The following is a 16799-nucleotide window of genomic DNA, read 5'->3' as shown; positions in this document are numbered from 1 at the left end:
ATGGCACTGTCGCCAGGGTGATGGCACGGATTTGTGACATGCGATTCGAGCGATGCTAAATTATTGAGACACGGCGAATGATAGTCTTCGGCTCGTGCGAGGAGAGCTCCCAGGAGGGCGGTTGGGGGTTTCCACCGACAGCGGGAAATACCTCGAACGCCATCTGCATACAAAGCAGCAGCAGCAGCTGAGCAGCCTAGCAGCCTTCCACCCTGCTTCCTCAATGCATCTGGAACAGAAAAGCGTATTATAATATTAGCATCTGCAGTCATTTAAAAATGTAATAAATTCTTATTTATCTTTTTGATTTAAAATAATAATCTGCAGTGCGTGCTAATTTTCAGCCGGACCAGAATTTAATATTACACAAAGCGCCCGTGGCAGCAAAACGCTGCGGAATGAAGCTCCGTGGGCGCTAATGTTTCCCCGGAAAGCCAGCTCCAAACTGCTTGTTCTCTGGTTCCCGTGGGTGGCGCAGCCTTTCATGTCTCCACTGCACTTATGTAACTTGAAAGGAGGAAGGAGGCCTGCGTTGTAAGTGTTGGTTGGCGTTTCTATCGTGGGGTCGTTTCAGGCATTTAAAGTATGCCTGCCAGCAGGCTGTGTGATTTTTCACAATTTAGCACGTTGCTTTTTTAAAGCTGTTATAATTCTATCATACAAAGGCATTGGCTGAGATTTCGCTGTGCTGAGACAAGCAACGAGAGTGGATTCGGTTTGCAGAGATGTGACATGCGATTCTGAGTGCCCATCCATCCATGCAGCCACTTACCCATCTACCAATGCATCCATGCAAATCTATACAGACATCACTTTCATCCATCGTTCCTTCCATCCATCCGGCTGTCTATTCTTGCCTACTTTTAGCAGTACCAACTAAAATCCGAACGAATTAAATTATTCAGTGAAAAGGGGTATTAATGTTGTTGTTATTTTTTTAATTAAATGCTGTTTTAAGATGTGTACAGGTTTAACCACTTGGGAGCTAGTAAACAAACCTCCCCAGTGCTGCGCTGTCCATTATCCGGTGCTGAACTGGACGTCCAGCGGTCGCACGCAGCACTGGGGAGGTAGTGCCCGTGACGACCGTTGGCCGACGGCAGCACTTAAGGGGTTAAAGAGTAAAGTGGTGACCTGGGAAACCTCGTATTGTGACACTTGGTGCTTTAAGGGCATCCCGAATGGACGTCTGGCTTCCCAGCCTTGTCTACTGGAGCTATTGGCATTGTAAATGACAATGCCATTTATTTATCTGTTTTCAAAACCAACACATAAATAAAAAAATTGTCATTTACAATAACAATAGCTCTAACTTTTACAAAGGCGAAACCGTTGCATTGTAAATGCTTGTTAATTTACCTTTTAGAAGTGATGCAAACAAAAAAATTGACAAATCCAATAGCTCTTGTAGTCTAGACGAATTGACTTTCCATTTTTTAAATCATCTTGCACAGCAGCTCGGCTGCTATGCAGCAAGGCTGAAAGTAAAAAAAAAAAATCTGACATGGTCAATGCTGGCCTCGTCCTGGTGTGTGTGTGTGTGTGTGTGTTTTTTTTAAATCTTTCAACCATGCTGCACAGCACCTCCTCTGCTGTCCAACATAGCTTGAAAACCATTGATAAAGAGAGTTGTTTGAGCCAGAACTGCAAAACCTGCGGCAAAGCAAGAACCAAGCAGGGGCCAATAGTCTCTCTTAACCATCAGAAAATACACTGTCTTTTTAAGGGACAGTGATCAAAAGACTTGTGCTGATCAAGATGGGTCCTTGCATAACAGCACTGCTTAGGTAGGTGGTGAAGTAAAAGTGTTTAGGGGGAATCTAGTAGAGTGATCCCCAAACTGTTATTATTGGGGTATGTTAAAATGTCCCTCTTTCAAACAAGGGCCTTTTTGTTGTACTAAACCTTCTGACAAAACGCCTCTTGTTGAAAGCTGCATGAATGGTGTGATGCCTGAAACACAGGAATGGTTAAAAGACACTGACTGCAACCTGTAAAATCGTGTCATCTTACTTTGCCCTCATGCTGGTCCCGCAGTTCAGACCCTGTGATATCTGGGGTCCCCTTAGAAACGATAATACTACGCTGAAAGGAGACATTGTGTAATAACATCACTATTTGCCTGCTACCTATATACAATTGGATCATGAGGTGCTGTAACCTTGAGTACATTTTAGAACATTGGCCTTTGGTTTGCTAAGTGCCTTTGGCGGCCCGTATGCTATTTTGCTGCAATTCGTGGGCCACAGGACCTAGTAACTGTGGCAAGCGTAGTGGTGACTTCTTCTGTCTTAGTGCTTTGGTTAGAAAACCAGGTGATTTGGTAAAAAATGTTTTGTTTAATGGAAGCATGATGGTGTATCTGTACCTGTTTTACATATGTTCTGCCTGTACAGGACAGTTTTTGTATGTTAAAAACCTAGTAAGCGCTTTAAAGGTGTGCAAATTCATGAAGCACACACAATAGAAACGTATTGTCAATATTCAACACAGTATCGCTGATGAATATCCTTGAAATGTTATGATTCAATGTGAGGAAGACTGGCAGCATCCTTTTGAAACATCTGGCTGCATGGGTGTGGCTCTACAGTAGGCAAAATAAAATCCGTGCTAGTAAGCTGCAATCTATTCAGTCCCATCGATTAAGCCAGGCTGTAAACAGTAAACAAACAAATGAACATCACATAAATTGAAAGTGTGTAACAAGTGGGGCGCTTGAATAATAACAATTACAATTCCTGATAACGGAGTTAAATAAGCAGTTTTTCTTGAAAACAGCCTCTAAAGAAGAAGTACTAGCAACAGAGCACAAGCCAGCACTTCAAAGTGTCCCCTTTCAAGCAAGGCCTAAGTGCACAGGAAGACCGGTGTACCAGAGCATCAACAAAAATACCCGACTCACAGGAACCAGACTAAGGCTCCACAAATGGACTGATGAACAATCCACCTAAAACCATCCACGACGTCCTGTGATTTGTTGTTTAGTTTAGGGTTTTGATATAGCGCCTGTGTGCGCACTTACAGGCTCCAAGCTTTCTGACATTAAGCACACAGAGATGCTAAAACAACATCAGAAACCAGTCTAACTGTGAACATGATGTCTTATGGAGTGTGCACTTGGAGGTGATGTGCTCTCTCTCTTTGGTGCTGAGCGTGACGAGGAACATCAGATGATGGTGAACTATAGTCAGGGAGTTCTCAGGGTTCAAATGGTCTAGTGGGGTGAATGTGGCCAACTGTGCACATCTTAGGCTGAAGATGGGGTCTCATCCATTGCCAGGAAAATCCAGAGCTTACGGGCCATGCTGTCATTTCTTGAATACGCTTATCTTTCCATTTCATCACTATTTCTTGTTTTGCCACCAGAAGCATATGCCTAATATACAGCCAATCCCCGCCCCTCAGATGTTTCCACTTTTTAGGGCGAAGACCAAGAATGGTCATAGCCGTGTCCATTGGGATAGGTAATCCCATTGCCCTTTTCATGTGACTAAGTACTTCCTTCCAAAATACAATCAAACCTGACAGGGCCACCATATATACATTTCAGTCCCCTCCGTCTGGCATCCCATCCACCACTTTCCATTGCTATCTGGGTACAAATGCTGCAGTTTATGGGGGTCATATACCAATCATGCATTAGTTTGTAGCCAGTCTGTCTACCGCTGACCATCTGTGGAACATTCTTTCATAATTTCACCCATTCCACCTGTTTCTTTGTAGCTAAGAAGATACCCCACCTATGCATGCATTTGCCTTTCATGTTAGTAAGGCCTCAGAGTCCGTGTTCTATATATAGCTTAAATAAGACCCCTGGTGGACTCCTAAGCTGAGAAGTTTTTCAAAGGACGTGAGCTCCCTTGTCACTGCGCCTCTATTATTTGGTTGCATTACCCGGTGTAGGGGCTGGAATTAGCTGAGTTTCTTTCTTCTTCAATATGTACTCTGCTTTACATTGGTTGAATTCAACGATTCCCTTTTGAAGCATATCGCGGAGCATGGTACAATCTCCCTCCCTCCACACCTCAAACTAGGATTTATCCAAAGCTGCTGTAAAATCTCAATTATGAAGAATATGGGTAAATGTGGATGGAAACTTTGTTAATGAGGACAATCTCGTATAGGAACCACACCACCATTAGGGTTGTTTTACGTCAGAGGTCAGACACTTTAGGCCTAGCATGTCTAGAGAGGCACAAAATATCCTAAAGGGATCTGCCCAGAAGATTCCTTTCCATATGAGGTATATGTTCTTTCAGTGTTCCTCGGTGACCACTCAAACTCGATCATGTACTGGGCTGCTGCATGATAGGCTTTTAGGGCTAGAATACCCAAATATCCTAACTCCCTGCTGCTCTGCATGATTTTCTTATTTGCTTTGGGTCTGTTATTTTGCTATATATATTTAAAATATGGAGATTGCAATTGGGTAAACCCCTGAGCTGGAAAGATCACAGGCTGGGCTTCGTATACTTAAAGGAGACAAGGAGAATGTTAATTTTCAACACAACCATGCATCGCATCCATGAGATGAAGAGAGGTCCCTATCATGTCGGATCTGCTTTTATGTCTCGAATCAAAGGCAAATCATTTGACCAATAGACATCCTCCAGTGATTGAGTCAGATACATTTCCAGATACTTAATCGATTTCTTGGCCCATTTAAAGTGTGAAATCACAGTTATTTCCTCTTGAGTACCTTGCTCCAGTTGAATGCCCAGGACCTCTCAGTTGGAGAAATTAATTTAAGAGCTAGAGGTCTGTTCATAAATATGCAGTAGAGGCAATACCCCCTGTGAAATAACTACTGAACCAAACCGATTCCACAAATCTCAGTAAAAATCGAATTCAATGAACCTTCGCATCGAATTAAAGAAAAGCATTGTCTGACCCAAACACGTCAGATGTATGGGCAGTGATTGTTAGTCTCAAGCTCCTCAAACATTCCCATGTTAAGGGGTGATGTTGGAACATGGGGACATTGCTTTCCGGTTGCAGCGGCGAAGGGTAGGTGCATACAGCGAAGCCCAGGCATTACCAACCTTGTGGTGGAAGAACTCCCTGGAGCTTTACCCGCTGGACACTGTCGTTGTCTGATTGTTTTTAACTTTAGGTACTGACAATCACAACTAGCAGAAGGGTAATATCATATTGCTTTTCCCTTTACCCACAAATGTGGTAGCCATATGAGCATGTAGACACCACATTCCAGGGGATCAGTGTAGACAGTCTTACAACATTAGATACTTGCTAATAGTCAACTGGGTCCTGAAGAATCGCTAGTCAAATTTCACAGTAGCGAGAAACATGTTGACCGGACTATAAAACTTCTAGTCGATAGCTGGAAACATTATTTTCCACCACTCTCCTCTAGAATAATCATTTTTAACTAAAGCAGTGGCCCTTCTGAATAAAGTATTCCCGGTACCACTAGCTCTATTTTAATTCACCACATCCCGCCAAAGAGCCCCTCTATGAGGTGTTGCCCGTTGGGTATTGCACCGCCGACCCAGCGAGGAGCAGGCCCAAATGAAGGCCCAAATGATGAAGCATGACACCTGAAAGGGTGTGTGAGGGCATTAAATCCAACAAAATGGATTCCCAGGGCTACCGTCTGGTTACCCTGCCATACATCATCTGCATCAAAGACTGTATCATTTTCTTTCCTTCCTTAGGAACAACACGACAACTTTTGTTTAGACATATTACTTGGGCACCTTCTACTCTGTTAGAGCAGTAATAGCCCATCACTCCTCTCTTTGATACCAGAGATTGCTTTTATGCCAACTGATCGACCAGTGGTATCTCCAGGAGTCTTCTCAGCGCCAGTACCGGACGGTGCCAGTGTGCTTCCTCTGTCACTACAGAGTTTGCATTGTGGGAGCTCCTCATACACAGTGCTATTGATGACTTCTGCTCCTCCAGTGTTGCAACTCCGAAGAATCCAGTCATTGGTGTCCTTCAACTGCGCACGTATTCCACAGATTTCTTAGTGGATTGTTGCCATTACTTGCAATACTAATGCTTATCATTTTAGCCCTTCCTCCACTTTGCTCAACAGCTCACCTTCAAATTCTTCAGTTCTTTCCTGGCCACAATATTGTCCCACGTACAAGCCGAATAAAATGGAATGAGCTAGTAGGAGTTTTCTGAAAGTGGTGGGACATCCTGTAAGCACCATATTCAAATGTATGTGACATGGATGAGGCACATTTTCTCGTGCCACCAACAGTGAGTTTAAAAAGGCCTTCTTCTTGCTCACTCGTCAAGTTTATATAAGGAGTTTTTCTATCTTTTTTTTTTTAACAAGGAGATCTGTGTATTCCCTGCCCAAAAGAAATGCACTGTCCTCACCTCTTGCTCTTCAGGAGTTGTCCCCTCATCGCCCACCTCACTTTACCCGCCCCCACGGTATGTACATGTTGCAACCTACACGTTCTCTCTCTTGCCATGCACTCTTGTTTCCTGGTGCATAGACACAAGCCTTAACATCCTCCACTCTCGACCATCTATCCTTGATCAGTGCCCAGAAAAGGCCCTGCTGTCCACCGCTTCCTGTTTGAAACAAGTGTAGTTTTATATTGTAGTTGCACTTACACAGCACTTTATACCTCTAATGAGGTGCCAGATTCACTTTGCAGGCTGGTCACACACTTCTTTGAAAAGTGTTTTATTATGGCAGGACGCAAGTGTTTCAGTGAGCGCGATGACCAGAATTTTACTCAGATTGTGGCATGTCTTCCTCTGCATCGCTGTATAATGGAGCGAAAGTTAGTGAGAGAAGGGGCATTAAAAGCTTATACAGTGGATGTGTTTGGCTAAAATGAATACAGTTGGCCATATCCGAAATGTTTTGTTGTGCATGAGAGGCAGAGGTTGTTCTTGTCAACTCACTTTCGATCGCGAGCTCAATGGTTTTGATCGCAGCCATTGAGCTCGCGATCAAAAGGACTTCATTGCTGATACCTGGCTGTATGTGCTTAATTCACCCAGCCTCATACCGGTTAATCTCAACTTGAGGTAATTAATTATTCCCCATGGAAGACCCAGAGTATACCGCTACCGGTTCCCTGCCCAGGATCACTGACTGTAGCGTTCCTCCAAGTGCCCCCACGCCTCCCATGCCGGAATCTTTTCACAGCTCATCCTGAGCTCCAACACGCCTCCTTACGGCTTAGAGTATTTTATTTTCAAGCTATATAATACCTGTCCTGATGATGATCCTAGTATTATTAAAGGGATCGAAACGCCGTTGACTTGTTTAAACAGTATGCACGTTAATCCAATGTGTTAAAACAAGTGCAGTAACTGTTTATTTAAAAAGCTTGCCTTTATCATTTGGATCGGCCATAAGCTAATTTTGTTTTGCCTGAAATGTTTGTTTCTATTTGTAATTGTTTTGTGTTTCTGTAGGATGCAGGACTGTGTCCCACTCTATTATTGTGCTCTTATTTTGTTCTGAAATTGTTTTGATTCATTAAATTTCCTGTCCGGCTGGACAACATTAATATTGCACTGATTCTAGTCTATATTTATCACTTTTTTTATTGTACTTTAGAAGGAGCTTTTGTTTTTTGTAACTAACTGATACCCAAGGTCCTCTCCTGCCTTGTGGGTTCCCTTGTTAAATTAAAATTTGAAGTCCAAGAGTGGCACTTGCTCATGCTCGCTGTCAGCAAGGGTCATTAACGTCTCGGGCCCAGTGCACTAGATGCTTTCTTTGAGTGTGAGTGCCTTACACCTGAACATTCAGGAGGAAGTGTAATTCACATAGAAGTCAGAGTAAGTGAGACATATCTCAGAGGACATTTTTGTAAATCGAGCTCTATGTGACGGGGCAGGGTAAGCATTAACCATGGTGGTAATCGGATTTGTGCCAGGGTCGATTCCCTAGGGATGGTGCTTATGCACATCGGTGGCTACTGGGCCCTCCTACAACGGCGGGGTAACAAAGTCTACTTCAAGGGATATACTTCATACCTGTGGTGGGGGTGAATCAATTGACTGCCGAAGATCAGTGCGAAGGTTAAATCTAGGCAGTGGTGATGAGGAGTAATAATTAGTAAATAAAGTGATTGATCTACACAGTACCACGAGGTTGCACAGATAGTGGTGTTATGAGAAGCAGATGGTACTGCTACACCTGCTGTTGGTGTCTGAAGATGCCTCTTTTGTTTCATTGGCTGTGATGTGATAAGTGAGCTGCAGCTGGAGTGCGACTGAACTTGATATCTCCCATTTTTCTCCCTCATACCTTCTGCAGTGAGGAAAGCGAGAGTGTGCTGACCCTGAAAGGACTGACACCTACTGGGACCTTGCCCCACGGCGTGCTATCTGGTGGTCGACAGACCCTGGAAAGTGGTGAGTATGCTCTCCTCATCGTGTAATGGAAACCTAGATCTTATATGAAAGTACTGCATTATGTTGGCTGCACAAATGTGGTTTTGTTCTTACTATTACTATTGCATATACTCAGAGGAGGAATTGCAATGATTTTAATTAATCTTGCAATACATTATTTATTTATTCATTCATTCATTCATTCATTCATTCATTCATTCATTCATTCATTCATGGTGAGTATGTAAGGCCTCGCCTGGGTACATTGTAGTCCATAACCATGTTGTCCGCCACACTCTTACAGCTCATTAGGTTCACCGTTCATTAGCAGTACCAGGGGTCAGTATAAGAAAGTACTTGACTCACCAGAGCAGTATTCTGAATATTTGGGTTTCCCGATAGTACATGGTTCAAATGTGTATTACGGATGCATTCTGGGGCTTTGGAGAAATATAACGGCAAGAGCTTTATTCTAAAATTCAAAGGTATATGTTCCTGATTTGTGTGCCAGGATTGCGTTTAGCTGGGTATTGTTGTGGCCATCTCTTGTATCTGCTCTTCACTGGTTAACAAAGAGAAGCAGTGTTGTCTTTGGCTAATTTTCGGTGACTTCTCGTGTATCCTGCTCTCACCAGTCACCTCCCTATCGTAGGAAGGTGTTTACCTATAAGTGTCGTCTTTGGGATGGCACTATCAGCAATCACCATCACTACAAGTCCCCTCTTCTGAATTAGTCGTACTGGTTTTAGGTGTTCCTTCTTTGAAAGACACCCTGCGCTAAATGTTCCTTTTCACCTCTTGGAAAACAAAAAACCCTCTTCCATCAGACAGGACCACAACCAACCGCCCACCCTGAACACATACTGTATTGACGTCAGTTCATCACAGACATGCATACATAGTGACTTTAGGAGCAGGAAGACAATGTACTTGCTTCAGTGAGCAAAAAGGGTCACTAAGTAAGTAATGAATATTACATATAAGTAGTGTAAGCATTATTTAAAAAAGACCACCTTTCTCATTTCAGTCTGAGGTATGCCAAGACAGCTCCACTGAGCAGACCTGCTAACCAAAGAGCCACAGAAAACAACCAATTCAGATAAATCTAGGCCACGCCAATGTTTGTTGAAACTGACCACGTAACTGTCCATCATGTGAAACAGCTGACACAAGTCTTGAGACATAATATTCATCCCAGAGTCCAAATGCTGTAACATATGGTACAGCGCTAATGCGGATTGTGTAGAGCTGATAGCTTAGCTACCTTACAAACCTCTATTGGCTCCTGAGCCCGGGAAGTAACTATGCCTTGGTAAAGCACCCCTAGATAGAGCTCACAGACAACTTTACAGCAGCTGAAGTCGCTAACATCACTAACCTGACCCAGTAACCTGGCAACACTGTGGAAGGCTTCAGGCCTTTATGTGCAGCACTAACATTTACATTCGGAGCATCCCATCACTTGGACTAGCTGAGCATACAGAGTTCTGGATATTAATGAAACAGCACAGCATCTTGTTGCAGAAGAAACGGAGATACCACTTTTAGTACCAAGAGGTACCTAAGCTCAATATCAACGTGTCCAAGAAGACACAAAAAAAATAATTTTACAAGATGGGGAACCCAGTTCTCCCAAACTCTGTGCTGAAGTGACTTTCACAAGGATAAGGTGTTTAACATCATGATACTGAAGTCTAGATCCAATTATTGCTCAAATGAATGGCCCTGAAATATATAAAGTACCAGCGGTAAATCCCAGTCTTGAGTAACCAATCTTCTTTAAAGGTGAAGCAGTAGGAAACACCATATAGAGATCCCCTAGCTCCCCTAAATGCTTTCATTGTATCTCTGTAAACACAGACTACAATACCAGGCCCCATTTGAACCTGCCCTAAAGGATGTTAACTTTGGATCTCTTTGGTGTTATTGCTATTATTGTCATATAATGCTCTTGTAACACACAGTCGTCAATCAGCATCTTGCCAGAATGACTTAGATCAAAGACTTGTTCCCTTGTTCAATGTTACACACCTGATTGGCTGACATCACATTAGTTCGGGTACTCTAATTCCCAGCTGAACATAAGTGTGGGCTTCTAGCCCCCCCCCCCCCTGCTTCCAGATTACCTTATTAGTGAAAGGCATGCTCATTGGCCAGGCAACTGCTCGATACTAAGCCTTGCCTAGGTCTGCATGTTCAGCTTCAGAGTGTTGTAAAGCCTCATGTGCATGACTTGAGCTGCCAGTAACAGGATTTGACTGTGTCCCACCATCCTGCAACAAACTGTCATCTAGGTTCTCCTTTTCTTGGAGGACACTTTCATGGCTTCACTGTTTGTGGCTTTCCCAAGTCGTAACTTGGCAGTACAAGCTTTGCGTTCCATTGGGGTCCTGGATCTAAACATGTCTGAATCGAGTACCTGACAACACCTTTCCTGAACCACCCTTTCTCAAGACCATGAGCTAGTGCATTTTTGCACACTGTGTGCTCTGCTGAGGCTCTGGCCATGGGCTCAATCAAGTGCATCTAAAGTGAGCATCAAACCTCTATTTATGAGCTATGCCCCAGCACGATGGGAATCTGGCATCCAAAGCAAGTGCCTACATGCACACTGAAAATGTATTTGTGGATATACCTAGAGTAAATGCTTACCTCTACAGGAACCACCAAACTCCTAACATGCAGGGTCTATGATCCACTCTCATAGGTTTGTTGAGACTCCAGCTGTGACTTAAACAAAACTTTAGAGTGGGTCCACACCATGCACGGCCTGAGGTGCTTGCTGCCCCTTCCACATTTGTTAACTTGTGCCTGCACCATTTCATGGTAGGAGAACACAAAACTATAGTTAAGCTAATGGAATCCTTGAGCAGCCACTGAGACAAACCCATGTTTTCCGTCTGTTTTTCATTTCTTCTGCCTGAGGGGTGGATCATGGGCTCGTTATTTTGTATTTACTCATGGTGAACATGTTGCAGTAGTTGCTTCTCTGATTAGATGTGCTCTCCTCAAGCCAGTAATGACGAACTAGTAAGAAAGCAAGAAGGTAATGCCACAGTATACTTCCACGTTGGCTCAATCAGCACTTAAAAAGCTCTTGCTCTCCATTCTCCTTTCCAAAATCCTCCTGACCTCAAATGTTATCACATACAGATGTGGCTACTATTACCTAGTTAGGCTGCCTTTGCTTGTATGCTGCCCAGCGCAGTACTTGCTCTAAGACTCCTATTATAGTAGAATATGTGTATCTCATTCACTCTGTTTTCTTCTCCTTGTTTTATGTTGGGTCTGCAGCCACGGTGGAAGCGGTTGAAGCACAAGAAGGTATGAAACATTTCTTACAAGTCTTTTTGTCTCTTTCATTGTCTGTTACCGTGTGCAGCAATATTTAGGTGCCTATTTCATTGGCAAATGTGTCCCTGTGATTTGTGAGAAGTGAACACTGTAAACTGTAATGCACTCGATCCTGCTCTGCCTCTGGACATACCCACAGAAAGATGTAAATGTGAGTCACAGTAGGGATTCCTTTTGCAACTGGCAGTCAGTACAGTCAGCGAAGACCGGGTTATATAGAATCAAATTAATTTCCTAAGAGGCAGACCTTATTTTTTTTAACATGTCCTCCATTCTATAACTGGAACTTTATGCTGAATACTCCTTCCTACATATTGATCACCTTATGATTATCCTACCGGCTCCAGACTGGATCCTGAAAGCATTTAATCCCCACAATAGCCTCGGAGCTAGACTTAAACATTGTATGATTCTGGGCTGATCACTTCATCTCCCTGCTCCTAAAAGTGTGTAAAAGTTATTTGTGGATCCACACTTGATGTAGACTATCTTTGATCTCTCACTCTCCGTTGCTTCATAGCTAGGTTCTCACTATATTAATAATGCTACATACGTACATACATACATACTTACATGCATGCAAGCATACAGTAGCTCTCCAGCACTGTCAGATGGCTCCTCATTACTTCAGTTTCTGCACAGTCTGCCCCAGATGTGACTTCAGGTTATATATGGCGCTGAGTGGAGCTCTGCTTTATTCTTTGCCATTGACATTCCTCACCAAATTCTGTAATGACTAGGTCACATCTCACATCATAGGAATTAGATGTTTGAACTTTGTTGACGGTGTCATAAGATGATGATGTGTTGATCCACCACATCAGTAAGTAGCATCTAGGATTCAATCACTACCCCTCAGACTGCGATTGTTGCTTTCCCATGAGTCCGAAGGCCATCCGAGAGCGGTTAGCCAAATTATTTTTGGTAATTGTCTGTAAGGGAGCTCCTAGGTGATCCCTTTTCTCTTTTTAGGTTTCGCCTGGGGCACGGAGCTTTAGCTGCGCCCCCAGGAGAAATCTTTAGTTTTCAGTATGGGGGACTTGAATCCGCCCTCTGTTCCATTGGCTAGGCTCCATAAATGGAGGCTAGCCATTGGAACAGAGATCTGTCCGTCATGGCCGGACCAGATTTGTGGGCGTTCCCGAGATTTTTTCTCTCTCCACCCACTTCTGATCGTCATCGCCGCGGTGGGTGTGTTATTTTTTTTTTTCGAGTCGGCCTGTTTTCGTCTTTTTCCAAGTGTTTGTTGTTGGAGTTGGCTGCAAGATTTGAGTTCCCACGAAGCGATCAGGTAAGGAAGGTTTGCCCGGCCTATTTGCAGGTAAGCGGCATTTTTAAATATTTGTTTTTATCCAGTTTTCGCCCCTCCTGCTGTCCGTTCCCGCCCCCTGCCCCCCTACCCTTGTCTTTGTGCCCATTCCCGCACCCCCCTCCCGCTGTCCGTGCCTTTCCCGCCCCCCTCCGCCTGGCTGCTTTCAATGCCACGCCACTTGTAAATAAACTGAACGTTTCACTATCAAAGCCGAGCTAAGATTCACGGGCTTTGATCTGTGTTGCTTCCCCCAATCCCCCGTCTCTCTCGGCTTTTCTTCATTCTCCGTGTTGCTTCTCCTGCCCCTACTCCAGCTCGTCCTTTGCTTCCTATGTCACATCCCTCTTTTTTTAAACATATCCAGCCCTCACCCGGCTCTTTCCTTGTTCCTATTATTTTATTTTAAAACACCCCCCTCGGCCCCCACCCCCGCGCGATTCCAGGGGTCGAACTAATCTGACTGGGCAGAGACTGGTGCAACTTCGTGATGGCGGAGGGCAGGGGATAGCAGTCTCACTCTCGACGTTTCACAACATCCTGTGAATCTGCGCAAATCACTTAATGCTGGAGCCTAGCGATCAGGTAAGGTTTCCTCATAATAGGAATGTGTTTTTACCTACTTGTGTATTTTTTATGTAGCGGGAACTCCACTAGAAGGCATCGGAGCGCTTTTCACGAGCACCGGTTACATTTCGGAAGTGTTATTGTTCACAAGCACGGGGAGATTGAGTGATCTGCCCAAGATCACAGGTGTAGAGCGGACGCCGGGACTTGAAAATACGCAGTCGGCAGTTCTGACGTAACAGAAGCCCATTAAAGCTCGGCTCCCGGTGGGTTCCAACAGCACCTCGAGCCGAGCCAGAGCCAGGCTTCGGGCTGCCCCAGCGCTCACAGGCAGCGCCTAGATTCCCGCCTCTGGGGCAGTGGTTCTGTGCCAGTCCCTGGTCTGTGCTCTCTGCCCCTGTGGTGAGCACACACCCTCTCCCTGGGGTCTATGGTTCGACCAGGGTCTGTCAGCGGTCTGTCGGTCCGTCCGTGGGCGCTTTGAGGTTTTAACCACAGTGGGAATATTTTACAAGTTGGCGGAAGCGATGTCCTTGGATGTTAAATTGCCCTGGAGTTGTGCCTAGGACCATCATCCTGGGTGAATGTAAAACCCCTCCGTGGTCGTTGCCGCCCCCCCCCCCCTTTTCTTCCTGTGTTGGTGGATTCCTGGGTGTGGGTGGGGTCCTGTGGTCCTGGGATCTTAAGACATGGCTGCAGCACTTCTTTCATGATTTCGGTATTTCATCTTTCAATGCCCCTGTGTCTTGTTGAACCCACGGGGTCCCCCCCCCCTATGCTGCCCCCTCGGTGGTGGCGGCTGCTCTCCCATTTACACTGAATTTGTCTCTACAGGGGGGGGCGTTTTCTGCTCCCCATTGACCTCTTGGAAGGCCAGCACGATAGCTCAGTGAGCTAAGCTCCGCCGGCATCAATCTGTGCCTAGCGCCCTGAAGCCCCCATACTGATGGCAGTCTGGGTGCTGGGCAGTGGGGTAGTGAAACTTGAATCCCCCCTCGCACTCCTGCAAAGTACATGGAGCCCACCCCCCACCTTCCGGCCCATCTCCTACCAGTATTGCTGAGGGACCCCCCACTGCGGGGTGGGTGGTTGGGGCGCGTTGTTACACCTCTGGTGCTCAGATGTTGATAAAATGGGGTGTTTTCAAGCGACCACCCCCTCCTCCAGATTAGACCCCGGCCGCATTCAGTGCCCTCCCTGCTGAAAAAGGTACAAATCGTTTATTTTACCAGAAGAACCTTAACCCTCCTCCCTGGCTGTCCCTTCTTTGTCTTCCTTCCCGGCTGTCCCTTCTTTGTGTTCCTACCCGGCTGTCCGAGTACATATGCAACCATTATAAGTGCACAGAAAGTGCCTGCTGCTTTTCAGGCTGGGGTCGCATCACGCTTCAACAAGGAACTTATCCGCATGCAGTGCCTACTGCCTTCCGTGTTCTGGGTGGAAACACTGTCTCTCATTCACATCTAAAGCCTGCACCTTATGCTTACATTCAGAATCTTTTCATTTCCGTAGTTATCCCCTCTCCCCCTCCCAGGGCCTGGCTGCCTTGTCGGATGCCATGTGCTATCCTCGGGGATTCTTTTTTCTTTCCTTCATTTGATTACATTTTTATTACATGCTTTCCGGCTTGTATTGTACGTGTATTAATTATAGTTTCACTAATAATTTTAATCAAGTTGTTAATTGAAGAACACGCGATAGCCGATGTGTCGACGGGTAATTATTTGAAGGGGGAGGCTATTAATTAAGAGGTGGGCTCCATTTTGCAAACTAATACAGCCTTTGCAGAGTCGAGGGTTCACCTGACTTCTCAGGGTCACACAGCAGAAGCGGGTTCTTTCTGGCAAGGTTAGGTTCAGTGTACGTGAATGACCGAGGCTAAGTCAACCTTCCTCGTTACTTTGTTAAATATTTCGACTACTTTTGTACATTCTCCGGCGCACAAAACATGAGTTATAGTCGCAGTTCCAGGCTGGCTCAAAGTGTCCCTTTTGCACTGTATTCTAAATACCTGCACGACCCCCTCAATATGCAAGTAGTAACGTTTATTGAGACCCCCTCTCCCTGTACTTGGCACAGGCCTGCCTGTTTTTATGCGTTATCTTCTTTTTTTTTCTCAAGCTGTTGTATCTTTTATTTTCCAAAACACTCCTACTCTAGGTTACAACCCGCTGCTCCCTCTGTCCCATGTCCCTGTGTTTCTATGCCCCTTGTTTTCCTGCCCAACAGGTGTTATTCTCTCTAAGGTTACCTTTCCTCAAGGCTACTTGCCCCCTGGGTCTAGGTGCCTGGAGATCCTCTTTTCTCCATCCTGTCCTTCCCAGGCTCCGCGGATAGATATTGATAAATGTGTAGACAGGTCGCTGGATCAGAGGCATAGGTAGGTAGATGGACAGACAGGTATGTCAGTAATGAAGGATAAACCATAGGATAAAGGCAAAGCTCGACTATCTGTGACCAGTGGAAGAGGACAGTGAAAGAACAAACATCTACAGAGGATAAGATACTCTGATGGGCCAGACATGTGTATATATATATATATGGCATTGGAAGGCCTGGGCCAAGAGCCGTAATCTGTCTGAGTTTTTCTCAATTTTGGTCTCAATGTAACATTGTGTGGGATATTGGTCATAGGACAAAAAGTGCATGCGATACCTTTCCCTAATGAAAATATAGAGAGTAAGACTTTTTGTTACGAGGGACAAATAAGTAAAATATTATTGTTGTATTTTATTACAAAATGACTACTTGTTGGCCTCACTATTATAAAGCATTCCCCAAGCGGGGCCAATCCGAGCCGCAACGTAGGACCGAATGCCATGGGCTGAGGTGCAAGTAACGAAAATGCAAGAGGCTCACACACAACCACACACACAACCACACACACAACCACACACACTACCACACACACTACCACACACACTACCACACACACAATCACAATCACACACACACAAACTAACAATTCCAATCCAACCCACATAATTCCACTACACACCACATGCATACACTCCAAAACACATGGCTAAAAGACATTGCCATTTACAATGCCATTAGCTCTAACTCAAATAAATCCGAGACCTATTGCATTTCCAATGCTTGTTTCTCTCTGTCTCTCGATAAACCTGTTTGCCAGGGTCCTCACCTGGGCATCGCACTAAGGGGGTATGAGGCTTCCTTACTATGTTAAGTTTCATTTCCGGTTGTACTGCACAACGCTTTGCTGCCC

The 16799-nt window shown here is 44.9% G+C and overlaps 1 protein-coding gene across 3 annotated transcripts in view; it reads left to right on the top strand.

Moving 5' to 3' along the window:
* Window positions 1–16799, top strand: part of PPP3CC (protein phosphatase 3 catalytic subunit gamma) — a 776740-nt gene that overhangs the window by 725954 nt on the left and 33987 nt on the right. For all 3 annotated transcript variants that reach the window (XM_078666300.1, XM_078666301.1, XM_078666299.1), the window contains 2 exons: window positions 8264–8361; window positions 11635–11664. In XM_078666300.1, coding sequence (XP_078522426.1) covers window positions 8264–8361; window positions 11635–11664 — 128 coding nt within the window. The remainder of the gene's footprint in view (window positions 1–8263; window positions 8362–11634; window positions 11665–16799) is intronic.

This window comes from Lissotriton helveticus, chromosome 11 (assembly GCF_964261635.1).
Source record: "Lissotriton helveticus chromosome 11, aLisHel1.1, whole genome shotgun sequence".
Classification (NCBI taxonomy): domain Eukaryota; kingdom Metazoa; phylum Chordata; class Amphibia; order Caudata; family Salamandridae; genus Lissotriton; species Lissotriton helveticus.
Note: the sequence above shows the minus strand (reverse complement) of the source record. Positions and strands in the feature narration are given on the sequence as shown.